General features: G+C 52.3%; 1 protein-coding gene across 1 annotated transcript; it reads right to left on the bottom strand.

Moving 5' to 3' along the window:
* Positions 1–201: 201 nt before the first annotated feature.
* TNNI1 (troponin I1, slow skeletal type) lies at positions 202–11806 on the bottom strand. The gene is given in 7 exon segments (XM_063597931.1): positions 202–2261; positions 3337–3446; positions 4362–4538; positions 6037–6126; positions 7530–7661; positions 8226–8267; positions 10790–11806. Coding segments are annotated over 6 exon segments (705 nt in total). The 5' UTR covers positions 10946–11806; the 3' UTR covers positions 202–2261; positions 3337–3338.
* Between the last annotated feature and the right edge of the window lie 1932 nt (positions 11807–13738).

Genomic DNA, 13738 nt, shown 5'->3' with positions numbered 1-13738 from the left:
TTTGAGTCAGGCCCAGAGCAGGTCTCCTGCCTTTACATGACTGGGTGGATACCCCAATCTGCCAGGGCCCCAGGTTAATAGTTGACTGCAAAACTGGGATTTGACTCTGGAACTTGGGGCCAGGCTCTAGGGAAGGGCTGGAAAGAGGTGAAACAAGGAGATCGCTTTGGATCCAGGCCAACCAGAGGAGCCCTGTGAGGCGGGGAAGAGTGGGTTTCTGTGGCTGCCTGGGCATGAAGGCATGAAGCTTAACCCCATCCTCTGTGGCCTGGACCAGCCCTGTCAGGTTCTCCAACTTCGTGCATTGAGACTGGGTGTGTCCGTGCCTACGGGTTTCTGTGTGTGATTGGGGTTGTGCTTTTCGCACACGTCTGCCTCTCTGCCCACTGACCTATTTATAGCAAGAACCCTGGGCAGAGTGCTGCTTCCCCTAAGGTAGCCCAAGTTGCTGGTTCCCACTGCCATGCTTTCTGAAAGGGGCTGGCAGGCCAGCAGCCCAGAGAGCCAGACCATGCCCTGGGGAGTAGCTGGCACTGCACTTTGTACCAATTTCTGGCACTTATGGCAGATAATACATGGGATTCGAGGGTAGAATGGGGACTCAGTAGGGTGGGTAGAAGGGTTGCTGCTCTGATAACTCAGCCCCTCCTAGGGCCAGTGCTAGGGTGGTCGAAAAGCCAAGGGACCCCAGGTCTGGGAACAGCCACTTCCCTTGCAGGCTTAGCTCAGAAGTCACCATTCCACTGCCCTGAAAAGTCAGAACTTGACCGGATGTGGTCGCTCACACCTGTAATCCCAGCACTTTGGGAGGCCAAGGTGGGCGGATTACGAGGTCAGGAGTTCGAGACCAGCCTGACCAACATGGTGAAACCCTGTCTCTACTAAAAATACAAAAATTAGCGGGGTGTGGTGGCACGCACCTGTAATCCCAGCTACTCAGGAGGTTGAGGCAGGAGAATCGCTTGAACCTGGGAGGCGGAGGTTGCAGTGAGTCGAGATCGCGTCACTGCACTCCAGCCTGGGTGACACAGCGAGACTCCATCTCAAAAAAAAAAAAGAAAGAAAGAAAGGAAAAAGAAAAGTCAGAACTTTGGTCTCTGCTTCACAGGAGCCACTCTCGTGAGTATGTTGGGGGAAGAGGGGCTGCCCCAGACCCCCATTCCACCCCCGAAGGCCCTATGCTCTCACCAGGCTTTGGACCCAGAAGTTAGTGGGATGGAGAAAGGACCTGATCCAGAGGACAGATAAGTGGCCACCCCATCTCCGGGAAAGAATCAGTCCTGGGGGATAGGACCAGTGCAGGAGTGTGAAGGGGAAACAATTGGGAGGAGGGTGGGTGAAGGTGGGGAGAGCAGAGGCCGGAGGGACAGGAGAGCCCAGGAGAGAAGGAAGGCATCACCTGGTGGCCAGGCCTGGAATTGCAAGTATCTCTTCTGTGAGGCCTCCTGCCCTGTGCAGCAGGACTAGGTGAGGGATTGAAAGTGCCCTGACCTCTCAACCCAGCACACATCAGGGAGAGTTAATCCAGGTTTGCAGAGGAAGGAGAGTATGAAAGCCGGCAGGAGAAGCGGCTCTTAATGGAGAGGCCTCTTCTGATGGCCAGAGTCAGGGGCAGGACGGGGTCATTTCTCGGAGGTCAGGGCTCTGGTGAGCTGAGCATCCTGGGTGGTGAGTGTGTGCTGTGTGACGTCACAGGGACTGGGCAGAAGGGGCCCCAGGGGACCCTGGCAAGCAGCCACCAATTCCTTAGCCCTCCCTTCAGATCCCGAGCTCCAGACTGCAGACAGGGTGACTGGAGCCCAGCACAGCCCTCTCTTCCCAAGCCCCAAGTCTTCCCTTTCTTCTCAGGGCTCACAGTCAGAGCTGCAGAAATGACCAGGAAACTGGGTTTTTAATGAAGAAGCTGTGATGCCTGTGGACACTGTACACACATAGAAGGAGTGTGGCACAGGGCTGGAGGAAAGGTGTTCTCACCCCCTCCTCCTCCTCCACTTGTTATACCACGGGGTGGCTGAGAAGCCCCAGGTGCCTCATGGGTGGATAGAAGCCCACCCTGCCAGGGTGAGGTCTTCAGACACTCGCGTTTTTCCTGCCTCTTGGGTATCTGTTTAATCCCAGTTCCAGAGGAGGGCATGCAGGCTGGAGGGAAGAAGTGGGGGAGAGGTGGGAAGGGATGCTCCAGACACAGGCAGAGAGGTGAGTGAGCTGGGTTGGAGAAGAAGCATGAAGCAGGAGCTCAGAGCGCAGCACAGCAAGCTGGCCTGTAGGGACAAAGAGGCGAAGCCATCAGTTCCCGGGGACCTGTGTGCAGCGCATGAATCCCTGACTTACCTACAGCACATGCAGTCCCCAGGGCTTCTCAGCCCTAGCGCACCCCTGACTGGATCTTCATTCATAAGGGCTCCTACAAAACCTCAGCTTCTCGGCCCTCGGGCACAGCTCCTCCCTTTTTGGGACCCCTCACACCACTCCTCCACACTGCGGCCCTCAGCTCTTACCTAGCCTTGCCATGCTACTCTGTGGCTGGTTAATTCCCACCTCCATGCTTCTGTTGCACCATCAGCCCTTCAACGTGCCCTTCCCTTTATCAGCTAACACTCGCTCGTCGCATCCTCAGAGAGCTCCTCCTCTCCAGAAAGCCTGCTCTGACCAGTGCTGTCTGGTGGATGCCTGCCCTATTGTATATTCTCTCAGCACTTCCGTAGAGGGTTTTACGTGGCCTGATTTCCTTGCTTTGCCCAGTTTCTCCAGCTATTTCCTCAGATGGTGGGAAGTCTTAGCTTCTGTGAGTGGTAGCTCCTTGGGAACAGGTACTGTGAGTGCTGGGTACTTCGCAGGGAGCACAAATAAAGGACATCACCAGGAGGTATTTAAAAGTGCATAGATTCTCAGAAAGTCAGAGATGAAGGGATCCCAGGGACCCTCTAACCTAGTGGTTCTCAAACTCTCATGTGCATCAGAATCACCTAGAAGGCTGGCCTCACCCCACAGTTTCCAATTTAGTGGATCTGGGGAGGGGGCTGATCATTTGCATCCCAGGTGATGTAGACACTGCTGGTCCCAGGACCACACTTGGAGAACCACTGATTTGATACAGCCCCCAATTTCATAGATAATGGGAACAAAAAGGGCCGCCAAACAGAAATGACATGCCCAAGTATCATGGTGCTGGAGCCAGGACTGAGCCCAGGAGAGCCGACTCAAATCAGTTTCATCGGTGCCTTAGTCCGTGCATCCGTGCACCACACTAAGTACAACCCGCCTGCCCATTGTGGACTCCCTCATTATCCTCTAGACTCTGATGGACCCCAGAGAAGGGAGCTGGTCTCTAGGTACCTCTATTGTGAGGTCGGAGACTTGGCGGCATCAAACATCTTCTTCCGGCCTTCCATGCCAGACATGGCCTCCACGTTCTTCCTCCAGTCACCCACCTCCACAGGCCGCTCCTGTAGACAAGTGGCACACACATCAGGGACTTACCAGGCTGGACGGCCCCCCAGCTCAAGAGAAGCTGGGTGATAGAAAACCAGTCTCCTCAGATGATAAGAAATCCTGATGCCCCTCCCCAGCTGGTAAGGTCCTAGGACTCAGCCAGGCAGGTGGACACAGGCCAAGCCGAGGCCCCACTGGAAAAAGGAAGCTGTGTGGCTTGGGAGCACTGGGGGGCAGCTATGGGGCTAGTTCCCACCTCAGTGCACCTCAGCAAAACCTCCTCCAAGGCTCCATGCCACCCTCCTGATCTGGCACTCAGCAGGCTCAAGGCCACCTCTTCCAAGAAGCCTTCCCCTGCAAATGCAGCTGCTTTTCCATTTCCTCAGTATACTGTCTGGCTTATCTCTTCTCCTCTGAAGCTTCTTGGGCCAGAGACTGTTCCTTCATCCCTGTTCCTTACAGAGCCTATCAATTTGGGGCACATATACTGTGAATTCAGCCAACTTTGAATAATTTGTTGCTGGGTGGTTGAACTCAGTTCTCTAATGTCTGTGCTCGTGTGTGGCTATAACCAAGATGAGCTGCTGTCTCCTTTCCCTGTGGTGACCAGGCAGTCATCTCCACCATTACCCTAAATCTCCACATTATCTTCACACTGGGAACAAGATTTTTACTTCATTTCTCCGTCTGGGGTCTAGCTTTCTTTATGTCCTAGTTTCTTCGTCAGACTGGGAACAGCCTGAAGGAAGGGAGCAAATCTTCTTTCTTTCTTCCCACACTGGTCTCCCAAAGCATTCTAGAATGTTCTGTCTGTCAAGCAGACTGGTCTCCAACAGGAGCTCCTGGGCCTGCCTGAGGCCATGGGAGGGGTTGATAAGGGGAAAGCTGGTAGGGCAGAGGGTGGAATGTTCTGAGGAAAGGGACCTCACCTTCTCTGTGTCTTCCTTCTTCACAGACTTGAGGTTGGCCCGCAGATCCATGGACACCTTGTGCTTGGAGCCCAGCAGGGCCCGGAGCATGGCGTCAGCCGAGACACGGACCCGACGCAGGGGCGGGCGCTTGAACTTCCCACGGAGGTCCATCACCTTCAGCTTCAGGTCCTTAATCTGCAGGTGAGAAGTGCCCGGGGCTCACTGGAGAGGCAGCTAGCCACAGGACACCCTTCCTGAGGGCCTCAAACTGCTAGCGTTCCAGCCAGAGATACACCTTAAATTGTCCACCCTTGAAGCCAGACCTATCAGCAGTCACCAACCTTTTTGTCACCAGGGACCGGTTTTGTGGAAGACACTTTTTCCACGGAGAGGTGGTGGGGTGGTTTCAGGATGAAACTGTTCCACCTCAGACCATCAGGCATGAGTTTGATTCTCATAAGGAGCGTGCAACCTAGATCCCTCACATGCGCAGTTCACAATCGGGTTCACACTCCTGTGAGAATCTAATGCCGCGGCTGATCGGACAGGAGGCGGAGCTCAGGCGGGAATGCTCACTTGCCCACTGCTCACCTGCTGCAGTGCGGCCCAGTTCCTAACAGGCCACGGTCAGGTACTGGTCCACAGCCCAAGAGTTGGAGATCCCTGCTCTAGGACAATCAGACCCACCCATCCCTTTGCAAATAACCACTGCACATTTGCTGATAAACGGATGGTTAAGTGGACAGATAAAGCCTATTAGCCGTTGCTAACACTGTAGCCTTGAATAAAAGGGGCGGCTCCACCAGACTGAGACTTGTCTGATTTGGAAGCCCTATTTGGAGGGCAGGGCTGCTTCCTCTTGTTCCTGCAGCCTCATCCCTCCTTCTAACTTATTCCTCCCCAGTGAGCCTTCAAAGCAGCTCACAGCCTTGGTCCAGCAGGGTGATAAACTTACAGGTCCTAGACCCCTGGAGGAATTCCCAGGGTGTGATCTCTAGGGGGAGTTCTTAGGAGCTTGGTGACCCCACATATAATTCCCGGTGGGCAGAAGTGGGAAGGAGGGAAGTGGCTTGTGCTCCCTCCCTGCCCCCTCCTCACTGCCTGGACAAATGCCCCAAAGGAGCCCTGTCCTTCCCCGCTCTGCCCCTCCCCACTGGAGCAGGGTCTGGGTGGAGCTAATCCTCCCACACCCCATGCTAAGGGAGCACAGAGCACCGGAGTGGAAGCCAGAGACCAGCACTGGTCCCAGGACCACCACTGTGCAACCTAGGACAAGTCTTTGGCCTCTCTGATCCTGAGTGTTCTCCTCTGCAAGGTGCAGATAATAGCCCCTACTTCATCCACAGGCCTATAAGGAGGATCAAAGGCTATAACGAACATGAAAGCACTTCACAAAGGTAAGACGTTATTAACAGGCATATGATTATTTGTGTGGGTGGATAAAGAGAGCAGCTTCTGTTAGGCTGATGAGCCCACATGGCAGGTAGGGAGGAAGTTTGTACTTTTCATGTGTGATTATCTACTCTACCCATCTCCAGCCCTATGGGGCTAGGGCAGACAAACCAAAGCTTCCTGCTTAAGTGGCCCCTTCCTAGGCCCTGTGGAAGGAGGGGACCTCCCATGGCTGCTGCATCCGTGCCCATGCCCCTGCCCAACCCATTATGGCCATGCCCCTTCCCTTCCTTAGACTCACCTCCCTGGTGTTGTGGAGGCATTTGGCCTCAATGTCATATCGCTCCTCATCCACCACCTCCACCTTGGCGTGCAGCTCCCGGCACAGGTCCTGGGGGCCGCAGATGGATCATGCAGGTGTGAAGAAGAGGGGAACAGAAACATCAGTTTCCAGCCCTTGACCCTCTCCCCAGCCCCTTTGCAAGACCTGGGATCCAGAGAGGAGCTGACAGTCTCCTCCACTCTGAGGCTCATGACGGGCAATAGCTCAAAGGGTATGCCCTCTGTTCTCCTGTCTGAATGTCATGATTTCTTAAAAAATAGTATTCCTTCGCTTGAACCCAGGAGGCAGAGGTTGCAGTGAGCTGAGATCACACCACTGCACTCCAGCCTGGTGACAGAGCGAGACTCCGTCTCAAACAAACAAACAAACAAACAAACAAACAAAAAACTAGTATTCTTGGCTGGGCACGGTGGCTCATCCCTGTAATCCCAGCACTTTGGGAGGCCAAGGTGGGGGATCACCTGAGGTCAGGAGTTCAAGACCAGCCTGACCAATGTGGTGAAACCCTGTCTCTACTAAAAATACAAAAATTAGCCAGGCATGGTGGTGTGCACCTGTAGTCCTAGCTACTTAGGAGATTGAGACAGGAGAATCACTTGAATCTGGGACACAGAGGTTGCAGTGAGCCAAGATCATGCCACTGCACTCCAGCCTGGGCAACAGAGTGAGACTCTGCCTCAAAAAAAAAAAAGTATTCTTTCATCATGGCTCATTGCAGCCTCAACCTCCTGGGCTCAAGTGACCCTCCCATCTCATTTTTTTCAACTTTGTATAAAGAAAAGGTCTCACACTATGTTGCCCAGACTGGTCTCGAACTCCTGGGTTCAAGTAATCCTCCTGCCTCCGCCTTTCAAAATGCTGGGATTACAGGCATGAGCCACTGTGCCCAGCAAAATAAAATAGTTTTCTTATGATAAAAGTAATGCGTTAATTTTAGACATTTTGAAAACTATGTATTAAACAAAAATAATAAAAATTAAAATACCTAGTGATGCCACCACCCAGGGATACTTAGTAACATTTTGATATACTTCCTTCCAGTCTCTTTTCTCTATAATCACTGGCATTTAACCAATTTACCAGGTTCTGAAAACATTGAAGACCAAACTCTAGGAAAGGATAGACAAGTCCTTGGAAAAGTGGGGCTTCTCCCAACCCCGGCCACCTCCCCACTCCATGCCACAACACTGGCTGATTGTGAAGCTGGGCCGCCCAGCCCAGGCAAGTCACGCCTCCCCTCTGAGGCTCAGTTCAGTGCCCGTAAAATGGAATCTGATGTTCCCACCTCACAGGTGGTTGTGAAGATTAAATGAGACCATGTAAGGGAGGAGTGCCCTGTAAATTATGGAGCCTTGAGCTGGTGTTAGTTCAGGCTCCTGCCGCCTGGTCCTTGGAGCCACCCACACAGCACCTCCAGCCCCGCCCTGCCCCGCCCCACCTGCCAGGCTCACCTGCAGGGCGCTGAGGGACAGGCCACGGGTCTGCAGCGTGGGGATGCGCTCTGCCAGGTAGCGCACCTTCTCAGCCTCGCGCTCCTCGTGCTCCTGCTCCCAGCATTCCTTGGCCTTGGCCAGCATCAGGCTCTGGACAGGACACACCTGCTGAGCTGGGGGCCTCACATCTCCCACCCGGCATCAGGGAATGAGGGGAGGGCAGCCACAGCCTGGGCCAACTCTGAGACCACTGTCCAGTGTAGAAGTGTATGCAGCAGCCATGGACAGGCCATGCATGAGGGTACACCCGGTGGCTGCACACAATGTTCCTCAAGCCCTGGAACTTGTTTTCCCCGGACAGTCTTCCTCTTACCCACTTACTGTCTGTTTTGACCCACAAAACTCCAAAGAGAGAAACACATATGAAAATAAAGGAAGTCCCTCTGCCTGCATGAGTAGCTTCCCACTCTGAAGCTGGTCACCACCTACTCTAGGGACCACAGGTGGATGCCAGAATCCATACTCGAGGATCCCACCTACTGATCACCTGAGCCTGGCACTGGCTCCAGCAATGCTGGACTCCTGCCCCTCATCATCCTCACTCTGGCCTCCTTCCTTTCTCCTTTCCATAATCCTCCACATCCCTTCAGAGTCTGCTCTGCTGCCCCTCTGCCTCCCACTGGGCATCCCCCCACAGCCAGCCCCCAGCCTCACCTTCAACAAGAGTTTGCGGGAGGCAGTGATCTTGGGTTTTCTCTGTGGGCAAGAAGAGAGAGAGACAGGTGGTGAGGCAGAGGCTGCAGAACTGGAATTCTGGTCTAGGACAAGACAAGTGCCAGCCAGGGTTCTCTATCTTTATCCGGAATCCTCTGCTCACCCTACGGTGCCTTAAAAGCTCATCTTTGTTATTTAACCTCTGCAGTTCAGAGAAGGCTGCAGTCAGCTACCTTGACCTAGGGGCTGAAGCCTTAACTTCCCACTCTGATTCTGCTGCTGCTGAAATCTTGTAAGATACTATGAGGGCCACATGGCTTCTACAGGCACCTCCTTCCTCATCTGTAAATAAGGATATTAGGACCCCCCCCTTACTTAGTTCACAGAGTTATTGCAGATGAAATGAGATCATGGATGTGCAAATCCTTTGAAAATCGTAAAAGCTATGTGTTTTCACACTCCAGGTAGTAATACAGCAATACCTTGATGATCCGTCATGCTGCATAAATAAGCTGTGAATTTCCCAAATAAATGAAACGTATCTATGTAGACCTCAAAACTTTTAAAAATGTTAACACCACCCATACAAATCTTTCTAAGATATAAAACCACTGTTTTATCTTCTTATCAAAAATCCTAAACATGTTCTTGCTTACTAGTCCTAGCCCTGTGACAGTGGTCCCTCAGGGTTGGCAAAGGTGAGTAGTAGGGCTGCTTGGCCCCCAACTAATGAGACTGTGATGCCTTTCGAGCACTAGAGTATCTTCTGGGCCGTAGGCGGTCACTTCTCATTGCCAGCAGGAAGCATCCTACCTAGACTTAATGTGCTGCGAGCCGGCAGAGCATGGCTCTCAAATGTTATTCCAGGGTGTCAAGTAGAAGTGATTAGGCTTTGAGAGGGAAGTTCTCATGAGAGACAATGGATGAGTTTCAGCAAATGGAATGTGTAACTTCTATTCTGACTGTTCAGAGTGGTTGGTTTGTCTTTTCCTCTCCTAAAGATTTTTGTTACATTTCAGATAAGTGCAATTTCAAAAGAAAGAGCCTATGACTCTAAGCATTACTACCATGGTTTACACACTGTAATGTACACATGACAAATGTTTGACTGCGATCTTATTTCCCCACCACTTGGTGAGCCGATGGCCACCTCATTTGACCATCAGTCAGTGAGGACTCACTTTAATACGAGCCTCAGCAAAACTTAAAAATTCATATGAATGTTGAAAAGTAACATGTTCAATTCTTACTGAGAATCTCTGTGCCAAATGTCCCCTCCATCAATACTGCTAATTCTCACTGTTTCCATCCCTGGGCCCACACCCCTATCCCTGCCATCCCCATCCTTGGACTGTACATAGGCTGTGATCTCAGTAGCCTGGTAAGTCTGGAGTGTATAGAATGGCCAGTGTCAGGGTTTTCTAACACCTGAGGGATTTAAGGACATCTCTTTGCTCCTCAATCAATGTTCAGCCATTGGGCAAGGGTGGAATAACCCAATGACTATCCCTTACCCTTCCAATATAGCTTTGCACAGGATCAGCTCTGCATGGAATAGGATGGTCCCCCCAGGACTGGACTAGCTCTCAGAGTGGGTGAGGAAGAGCTTGTGCTCAGCAAGGATGCAGAGTCGCACCCAACCCTGCTGCAATATCAGTCCTTCCAGTGACATGGTACACTGGCACAGCAACTCCCTGGACACTAGGAAGCCCCACATCCAGAATCTTCACCTGACGTTTCCATCTCCTGGGAATTTGTTCAGCCACTAAATACCCTACACCCCCTGGACTCCCACCAGGCCTTAACACAAGCTCTTCCCTCTCCTCAGATGCCAACCCCACCTTCCCACTTTTACCAGTCGTTAGAGTTAACCAAGACAGAGATACCCCAAATATCACTTACCTCGCTTCAGGCATCCATCACAGGAAGGACGGGGAAAGAGCAGAACACAGAGTGAGTATTAACAATGAGGATTACATGTGCAGCCACAGAACCTCACAGACCAGCTTGGGGGAGGAGGGGGCCGGTGACAACAGTGAGACAGAAAGTCATCAGGCATCAGGCAAGGGGAGCGGTTTGAGGTTCCGGCAGAATAAAATAAAAATTCAACAGCCCTTTGAACTACGGGGCATTCTTATTGGGAGGTACTGGGCATCGTAAGTTGGGGACAAGTGGTGGAAGGGGAGGGAAGCCTTAGCGTAGGGTTCCAGCAACATGAAAGCATCCATCCATGGGTGCGTGGGTAAATTCCCAAAGCTTTGTTCACCTACTGTGCCAGTGTTAAGTGGTGGCCTGGTACATGCAATCATGTGATAGATCAAGACAGGAAAACTCTGAGGCACAGGCCAAAAAGGCACTCCCAGGGCAACCTGGGAGTGAGTTCTGCTCAATGGCTGGGAGGACACAGGCAGCACAGGGGAAACCATCAAGTGCTGTCCCTGTTTGAGGACCTGGTCTCTTAGGGAAAAGCTTTGGGGGTTGAAAACATGGTGCCTCCACTGCGGGGCTGAAGTCTATGGCAAAGGGACTTGCCTTCCTGGGGCCCCAGATGGCGGTGAGACTACTTACACTTCCGGCATGGTGGCAGTGAGACAGCACCTAGGGGGCACAGAGGAATCATTCATGAGGGAAAGTGGAAACCCCTGCCCCTGCCCAGCTGGGCCTTGGGAGCCCAGCCTAGGAGACAGAGTCAGAATACAAAAGGAAGAAATCAGACACATTGGATTCCAGCAGGTCAAGATGGGACAGGGTTGCAGGGCAGGGGTCAGCTAACTACAGCCCATAAGCCTGACCTGGCTCCCAGCCTGTTTTTGCTTAAAGAATTGTAAGCTTTTTTTTTTTTTTTTTTTTTTTTAAGAATTTGCAACAGAAACCTTATGTGAGCTACAAAGCTATCTGGCCCTTTCCAGATAAAGCTTGCCAATCCCGGTGGAGAACAGAATGGAGTCCATAGGAAATATGTTTGGAAAGTGAGAGCAGCTGGGCGCAGTGGCTCATGCCTGTAATCCCAGCACCTTGGGAGGCCAAGGCGGGCAGTTCATGAGGTAAGGAGTTCAAGACCAGCCTGGCCAATATGGTCAAACCCGGTCTCTACTAATGATACAAAAATTAGCCAGCGTGGTGGTGCACGCCTATAGTCCCAGCCACTCAGGAGGCTGAGGCAGAAGAATTGCTTGAACCCAGGAGGCGGAGGTTGCAGTGAGCCGAGATCGCACCACTGCACTCCAGCCTGGGTAACAGAATGAGTCTCCTTCTCAAAAAAAAAAAAAAATAAGTGAGAGTGTAGCTCACTCATGAGGGCCTTAAAGGACAGGCTGAATTTAGACTTTATCCTGTGGAATAAGGGCGGTCATTGAAGGGCTCAGAGAGAGGAAGGCCTAGAAAGTGAATGAGCAGAGTGGATGCTGGAAAACGGGTAGCTGCCACATGGCACAACTCCATCCACAGATGGCAATGCAACTGGCACCTCCAGGGTGGGGCAGTGGGAGGCCTTGAGTAGGAGAGAATAAGCCGCAAGGCAGGGCAAATCCCGTGTTCACCCTAGTCTGTCTTTCCCCTCTCTGGGTTGGTTTTCCTCTCTGCAAAATTAGGGGTTAAATCAGTGGGTTTCCTCTTGATGTTTATTATTAATAATAAGTAATTAAAATAATATTTAATTAATATTATTTGGTTGAATCCTTTGTTCTAACCAAATCTTACTTGGAAGTAAAATAAATTCAATCAGTAAAAGCAAAATGGCATTTTGCCTATCAGAAGGTGGAGGGTGGGAGGAGGGAGAGGATCAGGAAAAATAACCAATGGGTACGTCTCTCATACCTGAGTGATGAAATAATTGATACAACAAACCTCCATGACACATGTTTACCTGTGTAACGAACCCGCACATCCTGCACATGTACCCCGAACTTAAAATAAAAGTCAAACAAACAAAAAGAGCCAAATGGCACTGGTTGAAGGGGGCTCCCATAGCAGCCCTCTGGTCTTCTGTGAGGACACTTGGCTGTGGAATACAATTTGAAGCCCCCTGACCAGGTGATCCTGGGGCCCAGGCCAAAGAGGGGGTCCGTGAGGCTGCAGAGGGAGATGTTCCAAAACCAGACATAATTCACCGTCTTGCCTGTGCCTGGACACAGGGCATTCCAATGCAGGGGAAGGGAGGGACTGTGCAAAAGCTCAGGGAAAGGAAGGGGACAGCTGAGGTGGAGAGCAGGTGTGCAGGGGCGCACAGGAGCCCTGAGCCAGGCTGTGAAATGAAGGATGGGAGAGCCTAGTGTGTGTGGAGTGGGCAGGCATGGAGCTCGGGGGCAGGAGTTTGGACTTGGTTCAAGAACCTCGTTGTGGGGTCTGGGAAGTGGGGAATTAAAAGACACTTGTAAAGTGCCTGCCAATAATTGTATCCCAAAGCCACCCCTTCCTCTGCCCTAATTCTCTCCTTTCCCTTTGTGCCCATGAAGCACTATCCCAACCCCAGTGAACACAGCTTTGGCCACCTCCCCTGAATCTCCCAATGGGTCAGAAAGCCTTCTGGGCCTCCCTCCACCTCTGCCTCCGCCACCAGGGGAGGGTAAGGCTGGGGTGGAGGAGATGGAGGTGTAGTGTGACCCCAGAGTCTCAGCTGTCATGCTGGGGCACAGAGGGAGGGGTATGGAGACAATCCATGAATTCCTGAGATGCTTGGCTGGTATTAGATTTTATAGGCAGCTGCTTATTCTGAGGGCTCTGCTTCTCCAAAGACACTGAGGAAGTCCAAAGCAAACACCAGCTGGCGAAGAGCCACCTCCAGGCCCATCTGTCCATCATCAGCCTCCAGGAATGCCAGTGTCCAGAGGGCACCAGGTCTGCGTCTGTCTCCCTGGGATGTGCCTTGTCCTTGGTGGGCATTTGGCAGTGATCATGCCTCCCTGTCTCCCTCAGAGAGCCAACTGTCCCCAGTGTGGGGCCCTACCTTCCAAGGCCAGTTTACACCTCCTGCCAAGCTCCGGGGCCTGCCCCCAGCCTGCCTCACTGACAAATGCCAGACCAAGGGGTCCCACGTCAGGCAAGAGGCCTCAGCCTGTGCTCTGACACCCCCCAGACGGGGGCCCTTGCCAGGCTCTGTGGAAGACAAGCAAGGACTGATAAGTCAGGATGAAGATAGCAGCCACTGGAAGGCTTGGAGAGCCAGGATTCCATCTCCTCTACAAGTAGCAAGCAAGGAGATAATGAGAAAATCCTCCCCCCGAGGGAGGGAGCAAAGAGTCTCTGGTGGTTGCCTCAGAGCTGGGCTTTCCCTTCCTTGAGGCTTTGCAGCGTGGAAGGGACTATCCACTAGACTATGAGATTGAGTCTGTGTGTGTAAGTGTGTGTAAGTGACTGTGTGTGAGAGTGTGTGTGTGAGAGAGAGAGTGTATGTGTAGGGGAAAGAACTGATCTCTTTGCACACCCAATGATCACGTCCACAAGTATCTAGTTAGGCTCATGTGCTTCCCCCTGCTCCCCGCCCCCGACCTTGGACCCCCATTCAAGGGCATCCC

This window comes from Pan paniscus, chromosome 1 (assembly GCF_029289425.2).
Source record: "Pan paniscus chromosome 1, NHGRI_mPanPan1-v2.0_pri, whole genome shotgun sequence".
In the NCBI taxonomy this organism is placed as follows: Eukaryota; Metazoa; Chordata; class Mammalia; order Primates; family Hominidae; genus Pan; species Pan paniscus.
The sequence above is the reverse complement of the archived record's forward strand: the minus strand, read 5'-3'. Positions and strand labels throughout refer to the sequence as shown.